Source organism: Monodon monoceros, unplaced genomic scaffold, assembly GCF_005190385.1.
Source record: "Monodon monoceros isolate NGI ecotype Baffin Bay Population unplaced genomic scaffold, NGI_Narwhal_1 Super_Scaffold_12, whole genome shotgun sequence".
Classification (NCBI taxonomy): domain Eukaryota; kingdom Metazoa; phylum Chordata; class Mammalia; order Artiodactyla; family Monodontidae; genus Monodon; species Monodon monoceros.
In genome coordinates, this window is record NW_021703768.1 from 150173532 (window position 1) to 150184070 (window position 10539).

A 10539-nucleotide genomic window follows, 5' to 3' on the forward strand; every position below is an offset into this window, starting at 1 on the left:
AAAGGGAAGCATCTTGAACTGCTGATGGGGTTGTAAATTGATACAGCCACTATGGAGAACAATATGGAGTTTCCTTAAAAAACTAAAAATAGAACTACCATACAACCCAGTAATCCCACTGCTGGGCATATACCCAGAGAAAACCATAATTCAAAAAGACGCACGCACCCCAATGTTTATTGCTGCACTATCTACAATAGCCAGGACATGGAAGCAACCTAAATGCCCATCGACAAGACGAATGGATAAAGAAGATGTGGTATATATATACAATGGAATATTACTCAGCCATAAAAAGGAATGAAATTGGGTTATTTGTAGAGACGTGGATGGATCTAGAGACTGTCATACAGAGTGAAGTAAGTTAGAAAGAGAAAAACAAATATTGTATATTAACACATATATGTGGAACCTAGAAAAATGGTACAGATGAACTGGTTTGCAGGGCAGAAATTGAGACAAAGATGTAGAGAACAAACGTATGGACACCAAGGGGGGAAAGTGGCAGGGGGTGGTCGTCTTGTGATGAATTGGGAGATTGGGATTGACATGTATACACTAATATGTATAAAATGGATAACAAAAAAAAATAAATAAATAAATAAATAAAATAAAATTTAAAAAAACATAAGAAAATAATAATGATAATGTTACCATAATTTTTAAAGTCCTAGAAGTCCCATAATTAAAAAGTCAGTTTTATTAAATGCTCAATTCTCAACAGTAAATGTATTTCTTTTTTATTATAAAAAATCTCCATCCCCGTCTCACCCTTCCTCACCCACCCCTTCAAACTAGGTGGCAAGCAGAAGCAAGCCCAACAAAGTCCACCATATCCCCAAAAGCAGAAAGACAGGACAAGGTATGCTGGTGTCATCACTGCAGAGCCCTCCTGCAGGGGGCAAGGAACGGGAACAGCTACCATAACAAATACGAAGGAGACTGGAATGGGCAGCCTGATAAAAGATTTGTATAATTTATACCAATTTATAAATACTTTAGGTGCCCACCAACTCCAAGAGAACAGACCAAACTAACTATACAATGGAAGCCTGCCTCTGCCTGGGCCTTCTCCATACATCAGGTCCCCCTATCAGGAATCATTAGGAAGCCCAAAAAGTTTCACAGTTCCAGCTTCCCGACTGCTGTCATATTTGCCATCTTTGTCATCACAGGCAAATGCCAGTAGAGGCCTTTTGGGGTGCCAAGCCACGGTGAAGGTGGGGGACTCACACTGTACCTCCCACAACTTGTCTCCTATAAAAATCAATATAGAGAAACCAATCAATACATTAATAATAAGAGACCATACTCGTTAAGCACTTACCTACATTAAATCATTTAATCTGCTTAATAACCCTATAGGATAAGTACAATTACTACCCCATTTTGCAGAGAACACTGAGGCGCAGAGGGGTCACGAGGCAGTGGGTGGCAGAGCAGGATGTGAACGCAGGCCAGTTAACTTAAGAGCCTGTGCTCTGAACCCGATTCTACCCTTCCTGAAAAAACAGCAACAGCAGCTGTTTGTTGAGCACCCCTTATGAATCAGATGGATTATACTTTATCTTAATAAAGTATAATGACAATCCAGCAAGGCAAGTAATGATTTTAAACCCCATTTTATAAAGAAACAGGTGACTGAACAGTTAAGTCACACCTCAAGGAAGCAGCAGGGGAAATAAAAAGGGAAACAGCAGAGTCAGCACAGGAAGTCAGTCTGTTTCCAAAGCCACAGATCTTTCTACTAAACCACAATGACTTGCAAATAGATTTCTTTTTCCAAAAATTTTTCTTCCTACTTGTGGAAGTTAAACATAATTTTTCCAAAGCCATTTTTTTTAGTCCTGCTTAACATTTTTTCAACCTTAGAGTTAAGATTAATGTAGTAAAATGTTCACAGTGTGGTGCTGATTTAAAAATGCATGATACACTGAATTATACACTTCAAACTGGTCAGCTATATGGTATGTGAATTGTATTTGAATAAAGCTGTTTTTATATATATATATATATATATATACACACACACATATGCATATATACATATGTGTGTGTATGTGTATAAAGAAGATTTTTTTATTGAAGTATAGTTGATTTACAATACTGTGTTAGTTTCAGGTGTAGAGCATGTACAGCAAAGTGATTTAGTTTTGATTTGTTTTTTTTCTTTTTTTTTCAGATCACTTTCCATTACAGGTTATTACAAGATATTGAATATAGTTCCCTGCAGTATACAGTGAATCCTTGTTGCTTATTTATTTTACATAGAGTAGTTTGTATCTGTTAATCCCATACTCCTAATTTATCCCTCCCCCCACTCCCTTTCCCCTTTAGTAAACCATGTTTGTTTTCTATGTCTGTGAGTCTGTTTCTGCTTTGTATATAGTTGTTTTTTTTCTTTTAAGTAATCTATTTCAGGGACAGTTAACCACTCTTCATAATGCTAGGATATGGCAATCTATAGCCACATGTCTGAGCAAATTTCTGTGTTACACAGACATAAAAAATGGTGTCGGAGGCTGCTACTCCCCTTCCATTTCCCTTTCGGCCTTTAACTCCATGCATGCGTTGCTGCTGCGAGTAAACACTGCAATAACTCTTCTGTAAGGAAGTTTGGTTCCTGACAAGATGTGAGCAGTTTGGACTCAGCAATCCCAATTTTACCCAAAAGGATTACTACATAAGTAAAATGATACTCATCAAAGAATCATTTATAATGGTGTAAAGACCAGAAGCCATCTAAGAGTGGGGCAGCTTAGGTATATACTGGTATAGCCAATGGAATTCTAAACCCCATTAAAAACAGCAGTAGAGCTCAACAGCCATCGCCATGTAAGAAGCTGTAAGATCCTGCAGGTGAGGAGGGAGGGCCCCGGAGCAGCAGGAGAGCACGCCTGCATCACATGAACACAAGGGGACATGAAGGAGCTGCATGTCTGGATGGCTGGACAATGCTCACCAAAATGCTATCAAGAGTGGCACTCTTTAAATCGTGGAATGTCAAGCTTTTTACTTTCTTTGAAGTTTTCTATATAGTTTGAATTCTTTTAATAAAGTATCATGTATTTCCAAAAACAATAAAGCTGCTTTAAAAAATAAATCTGGAGAAATTCTTTTGTAAAATGAATACTCACCTCTCATTTTTCTATTTTCAAGTTCTGTTTTGTTGCTTTTTAAAACAAATCACATCTATTTTAATAATTTCTTAAATTATAAAATGTATATATGTATTTTTTAAGTCCACATACAGGCAAAAGATAGAAATATTCCGCAATGCTAAAAGAGGTTGTATTTAAATGGTGGGATCATTCACTCATTCATCCATCCATCCATTTATTCATTCATTCTTCTCCCTTTCTGTATTTTAAAAATTTTGTTATAATGGAAGAATTAAAACTGAATAAAATGTAAAATATTTTCTTTAATCACTCTCTTTCAGACCTGCCCCTTTCTTTCCTAACTCTTTGCTCCCTCCATTACCTGACTACAATAGTCATAATAAACAAACTTGCCTTAAGGAGTTTGTGCTAATGCTGGCATTTATGCTAATACCCATTTATACTAATGCTGGCCAAGTAGTAATGAGCAGAGATGAAAACACATGACAGGAGAAGGCCTGATGGCCAGAAATGAAAGACAGAGGAGTCTCATTATAGTTACCTGTCTCTACTTCAGCAATGTCGATGAAATGATCTTCCGATGCCGATGCCAGCATTTTCCCATCATGGCTAAAACTGAGGGTCCTCACAGGCCAATCCAGCCTATAACAGAGTAGACAGAGGAGACATTAAAATATCCCAGTGAGAGGAGGGCCCAGTTTCACCCAACATGACATAAAACAAATTTATCCAACAAGGAAAGTGCTGGCAGAGTTGCTTACCTGGAAAAGCACCGAACACACACTAACTCATCTACATCCCAGAGGCTGACCAAAGCATCTGCGCTTCCTGTGGCAAAATACTTCCCCATGGGATCAAACTTGATACAGATACAGTTGGATGGATGGGCGTTGATAGACTGCACAGGCTTCAGCTCTGGGTAGCTGAGAAACAAGACAAACAGCAATCAAACTGGGGGAAGAGGACCGTGGTACTAAGACGGTAAGAGGAGGCACTAAGAAGAAAATGGAAGTAAGACAACAGAACAAATATCAAAGACTGGAATTTCAAAACAACTTTCCTGAAATAAAAAGATGTCAAACAATACACTGAAACACCACATACCTGAGAATATGAACCCAGACTAACCAACAAGAAGACGTATAGTAGTAAAATTACTGGACTTTAAATTAGATTGTCATCAGACTTTTTGACAGTAACACTTTATGCGAAAAGAAAATGGAGTAACATACTTAAGATACACCAGCAAGAATATATGAATTGAAATGTTTATATCTAGCGAAACTATTAATTATAAAAAGTTCAAATAATAAGCACAATATAATAAAGTATCTTTTTTTTTTTCTTTGCGGCACGCAGGCCTCTCACTGTTGTGGCCTCTCCCGTTGCGGAGCACAGGCTCCGGACGCGCAGGCTCAGCGGCCATGGCTCACGGGCCCAGCCGTTCCGCGGCATGTGGGTTCTTCCCGGACAGGGGCACGAACCCGTGTCCCCTGCATGGGCAGGCGGACTCTCAACCACTGCGCCACCAGGGAAGCCCCATAAAGTATCTTAAAATTTTAGAAGTATATAAGCTATAATAAGTATGAACTCAGGGAATCTTGTTCCCCTGAACTCTTCCTGAGGAATCAAAACTGGAAAGTGAGTTTTGACAATCAGTGACTAGAGATGTACCAGACTTACCAGGCTGGTAATGAGCATTAAATACGTAGTTTCTTGTGGAAATTATATTGTTTAAGGTATAATATGTAATAGCTGTATAATCTGACAATATATAGTACTGACTATTTTTTTTAATGGAGGAAGAATGAGGAAAGCATATTCAAAAAGCAAAATTTACTATTTTAAGCAATCATATTGGTGATGGTGGTGGTGGTAGTATTGTTACTCTGAAATATCTGTATGTGTAACAAGGGATGAAGGTAATAAGCAACCATGGGATATTCAAATTCTATAATCCCCTGCATCTCTGAGAACCAGAGCACTCAGTTTGGAAGGAAAGAGATTTTAACTGGAAGTTATCAGTGTGAATTCACAAAGTATTTTATCTTTAAGGTATATACAATACATATACTTCTTAGCTCTGTCCACTGGAAAGGTCTATAAACAGTCAACCCAACAATATGGACATTCCTAGCTCCAATATTATTTTCTAGTAGAAGAATCCAGGAATTCTCAGAATTTTCTGATTAAAGATTTGAGGCAGGAAAAACACAAGATGAACCTGGCATATCTTGTCATACCAGAGAGCAAGAAACTGAAGACTAATAGGATTATGTCAAAAAAAAAAAAAAGAAAAAACGACTCAGGAACCAACTTGAAGAGGATCCCATTTGCCAAAAATAAGATAATTTGAGCTTCAATAAGGATAATGATTACGATAGACTGAAACACTTCTACCATGCTTAAATCCATGAGTCCATAATGATTCTTTTTTATTTAAAAAACCCTAGGTGATCATCTTTGGAGGTGACAGAGAACTAACTCATTACCTAATGACAAAGGGAAAGAATCAACCATTTATCCTGCTTTCTCTAAATGAACTATATTCCTGGGTAACCAAACAGATTAGAGGAAATGTCTCTTAAATTCCAACAAATAAGCAAGCATTTGGAATCAGCAAAATCCAGACTGGGACAAGCTCCACAGGTTAACAGCCTGCTTTTTCAACAGCTAAGTTCTAAGTAAAAGAAAGGGATGGAGGGGGACTCCGTAGTTTAGCTGACTTAAAAGGCATATCAAACTTTTTTAAGTGGGCAAAATTAGAGTATCTAGAGATGCACACTTGGTAGCTAAAACTACAAAGAAATATTATAAAAATCAAGACTGTTTTGGGGGGAGGGAGTTTTGATTAGGAAGGACAAAGCCCATGGCAAGACTTCTGAGGTGGCCAGCAAAGTACTATTTCTTGACCTGGTGGAGTTACACAGGTGTTAAGCATATAATAGTTCATTAAGCTACACATTTATATTTCATGGTTTTCTGTATCTGTTTTATTTTCTAATAAAAAAGCTTAAAAAAAACAACAACAAGAAACACTGCCTGCAGAATAAAGTTCAAATTGCTATGTATAGAATTCCAGACCCAAATAACCTGGTCTCAAATTATACTTCAGCTTTATCTTCCCGTTTCAGGACGTCTCTCTTCAGACACTTTATCTGCCACCACTCCCAGCAACCCTGATCTACCAACTACTCTCTAAATAAATCATGCTAATTCTCACTTGTTTTGTCCATTGTGCAGTTCCCTTTTGCTGATTCTTAAAATTCAACTAATCTTTCAAGGTCAAGCTCAGAAGCTGCCTCCTTCAACCCCCAACTGCCACAATCAATATAAGTTTCTTTCCTTGGGATTCTACAGCAAACTCCCAGCCTCTCACACAGAGCCTATTTCACTCTGCCTTGCATTGCTCACCCAAGATAACAGAAAGAACAGAATCAGACAGATCTCAATTTCAATTCCACAGTTTCATTCATTTAGAGAATATTCACTGAGATCCTAATTTTGTGTAGCAGATACTGGGCTAGGCACTAGGGGTTTAACAGTAAACAAGTTAAATACAGTCCCTACCTTCATGGAGTTTACAGTCTAATGGAAGATATAGAGAAATAAACATGCAATTATAATGTAGAATGAGAAATGCTTCCAACAGGAAGTACACAAAATAAGTTTCTAACCTTGGGGGTGAAGATGGCTTCCCTGGAGGGGAAGTGATATTTAAGTGGAGACTTTAAGGGTACGAATTAGCTATAATTCCAAATGCATCCAGTTCTAGTGCTCACCAGCTGACTAGTGACTCAGAGTCCCTGATCCTCATCTGTGAAATGGGAAGCACACCATCGACTCCCTAGGATTTCTCTGAGGACTCAGTGAAATATAAGATGCCTAGTTCAAAGGTGCTCAAGAGGGGTTAGAATTCTTTATTACTACAGTTGAACCTTGAACAAGAAGGTTAGGGGTGCCAATTCTCTGCACAGTCAAAAATCTACACATAACTTAGTTGGTCCTCTGTATCCACGGTTCCTCTGTATCCAAGGTTCCACATCCCAGATTCAACCAACCCCGGATCAGGTAGGACTGTAATATTTGCTCTTGAAAAAATCCACATATAAGTGGAACTGAGCAGTTCAAATCCGTGTTGTTCAAAGGTCAACTGTATTAGTCCTTTTGGGTCCTTCAAAATAGACTCACATCTAATTCACCTTGGTATCCACCACAGCACCCAGTGCAAAGATATGACAGTCCCTTCAGCTAGAACCCCTCACCTGAGTATGTTGATACAACCATTGCCATTTGTCAGGAAGAACATGTTATTGTCATTGTTCCAGGAGATTTCATTGACCTCAAACTTGAACTGCTCCTCCGCTTTGGAACGGTGTGTCTTGGCATCAATGAACGTCACCACATCATCCTTGTTGCCTACAGCAATGGTCTGTCCATCGGGACTCCAGCAGATATTGATGTTCTCCCCTGGGAACCCACACATAACCAGCAAGATAATGTTAGCCCATGATCTTCCAGAAGTTTATTTTGTTATCACAGAAAAACTAGAGCTATCGCCAGAGCTCATTCACTAAGGTCCTCGTCAACAGAAGGGAACTACCACTTACAGATCAACTGGGAGTCCAGCACATTCATCTACAAATGTCCCCCTTTAGTTCTCACGTTTCTTTAAGGGACACTTTTTACCCCCATTTTACAGATGAAAAAATGGAAGAGAAATGAGCCAAAGTGTCAAAGCTGTGAAGTAACAGAGCCAAGATCTAAACCCAGACTTGACACCAAAGCCTCTAACTCTTACACCAGCACTTCCCAAACTCCAGTCATTCACATGCCATTTTCACAATTTTTGTACTATTCATGTAACAGCTATATTTTTCTTCACTCAACATTTTTATTAAAATTGACCCCCCAAATTTTTACTTAAATAGCTTTCCTTTAGCAATAAATTCTATGGGCTAGTTCTTTTTTTCTAGTAGGCATTAAAATATATACACAATCAGTTTTTAATGTTCATCCATATACCACCTAAATCACTCACATACCACCAGTTGTCTAGTTGGGGAAACCACATCATTCCACCTCCAGGTACAAGTCTTGCCAATAAAGTCCAGTAGCCCACACTGAATACATCAATTAAAAATTTCATCAACTTTACTGATTCTAAGATGCATATTTTTTCACACTTTATTACCTACAATGTATCTTAGAATGCATCAGGATACATCTCAAAATTTTCGGTGTATCATGACTATATGATAAATAAAACTTTATTTTCTTTCCTAATGGTCCATAAAATACTGATGCATCTTATAATCAATAACATCTTAGTCAATAAAATTTAATAAAGGGCCTCAAGGTTTATAAGGTAATACGTGGTGAAAAACAGTCTGTAAATGTACTGCACAACTTCCAGGTCATTTTCTCCCAGACCATCAAAGCCATTTATTCCAAGATCAGCCATTCTAGCCTATCAGCAGTTTCCCAAATTCTCCATTCCTTTGCACATGCTCTTCCCTGCTAGAGCTGCTCACCCAATGCACCCTGACCACTAAATCTATATGGCTACCCTAAGAGTTTGCTCAAATTCTGTGAGGCCCTCCCTATCTCCCCCAGGCAGACTTAAGCATTTCCATTCTGGGTATCTACTTTGTAGACTTCTCCGTTATAGGATGACCACGTCATATTACGTTAGTGTTTTTTTTATACATATGTCTCTCTCCTTGCACCAAACCCTAATATCCTTGGAGCTGGAAACTGTCTTATTCAGCTCAGGATGTCCTATACCTACAGGGTCATGCACAGAGAAGATACTTGCAAAATGCTTGTTGAATGACTATAAGTAGCTTATCTTCCTACTGCCCACTCTCTGAATAGTCACCTTTAGTGTTCACAGTGGCAATGCATTTTGTAGTCCTCACATCCCAGATGCGAATGGTTTTGTCTCCAGATGCAGTGACAAAGAGATCAGGATTACTTGGATGCCAACAGAGCTGGTCCACACTATCCCCATGTCCCCGATAATTGTTTTCTTTGACCTGAAAGAACAGAATACAGATGTCACTTCACCCATATGTACCTGCCTCCCCATGTAACTTCTCAACCTTATTTAAACAGAGCTATCTTGTGACCAACAAAAGTTTGGGTAATCAGAGAGTCAAATCCTTCCAAGCCTCTTCCCCCAAACTCCTTCCAATATCCTCCCTCCCTTCCTCCCCAATCAGTCTGAACTGTTCTGAGGATGGGCTCCACATCAATGCCCTTACTCTTTTGCTCTCCCTGGCCTTCCTCCTTCTTTCTGGTTTTCTACCCTTACTCTGCCACCAAGGGGTCCCAACCCACCTGCTCATTGCCATGGAGGCCCTATCATTTTCAGAGAGGCCCTCCTTACCACCACAGTGAGCCCACCACCACTGCCCCTAGCCACCCCTCACCACCACACAATTCCTCCCACCACTCTCCCACACCCCCACCATCCTCCTCACCGCCCATCCATCCATCCTCCTCACCCCCGGTCTTCACTATCCCCGCACCGCGACTCCCCGCTCATCTTCACACCTCCTTACTACTACACTCCCTACACACGGCCACCTTCCCTAACCACCAGTCCTCCTCTCCAGCATCCCCATCTTCACCCCCTACCACCCCAGCCCGTTCACCCCCTCCTCACCCTCATACTCCTCTGTCTCGCATCACACACGCCCCTCGTCTCCACACCCCTTCACCCTCCTCCCCTCTCCTCACCTCCACACTCCTCACCCCCGTTCTCTCCTTGCCACCACACCTCGCTTTACCACAGTCCTTCTCCCTAGCCTGGGCCGGGTCCTAGCGGCTCACCAACCGGTCCTTCTCCAGCAGGAAGACGCTGGCCGTCTTGTCGAAGGACCCCGAGGCCAGGCGACGCCCGTCGCAGCTCCAGGCCACCGAGTGCACCTTGGCGCTGTGGGCCGGGAACTCGCGCGTCTTGCTGTGGCCGCGGAACAGCTCCTGCATCCCGAGCACGTAGCGTGTCGGGCCGCTGTTCACTGAGCACCAGGGAGCCATCGAGCCAGGACCGCTCTGGCCCAGCGCCGAGGGCCCCAAGGACGCCGCGGGGATCGCCATGCCGAGCGGCCGGACGCCGGCTGGGTTGGCTCTGCGGGACTGCAGTCAGCCCTGCCGCCGCCGCCGCACGCATGCGCGCGGGAGAGCGCCCACTCTTCCGCGCAGCCGCACTGTGGACCATCCAGGAGGGACTACAAGTCCCAGCCTGCAGCGCGCGCCCGCTTTTGCCTTTTCAAATAGTCAGGGTTCCACTTTAAGTTTTCTTTACAAATAACGGTTAGAAGGTTTTTAGGGTCTTTATTTTCCCCTTACCTACTACTTGGTATATATATTTGTATCCCTGTTTAATCGAAGAAATAAACCAACGCAATTC

General features: G+C 41.1%; 1 protein-coding gene across 1 annotated transcript; it reads right to left on the reverse strand.

The window, feature by feature from the left end:
* Window positions 1-677: 677 nt before the first annotated feature.
* On the reverse strand, window positions 678-10288 carry THOC3 (THO complex 3). Its single transcript, XM_029217637.1, has 6 exons — window positions 9960-10288; window positions 9004-9160; window positions 7388-7592; window positions 3884-4045; window positions 3664-3764; window positions 678-1257 (listed from the first exon to the last, which is right to left on the reverse strand). The coding sequence occupies exons 1-6, from the start codon at window positions 10224-10226 to the stop codon at window positions 1094-1096; spliced, it is 1056 nt and encodes a 351-aa protein (XP_029073470.1). The 5' UTR covers window positions 10227-10288; the 3' UTR covers window positions 678-1093.
* Between the last annotated feature and the right edge of the window lie 251 nt (window positions 10289-10539).

Coding starts and splice junctions, on each gene's coding strand:
- THOC3 (XM_029217637.1), bottom strand. CDS start 10,226: ATGGCGATCCCCGCGGCGTCCTTGGGGCCCTCGGCGCTGGGCCAGAGC. Junction 7,593..9,003: donor TGCCACTGTGAACACTAAAG/GTGACTATTCAG, acceptor GTGGGTTCCCAG/GGGAGAACATCAATATCTGC. Junction 3,765..3,883: donor TGTGTTCGGTGCTTTTCCAG/GTAAGCAACTCT, acceptor ACTCTGTTATAG/GCTGGATTGGCCTGTGAGGA.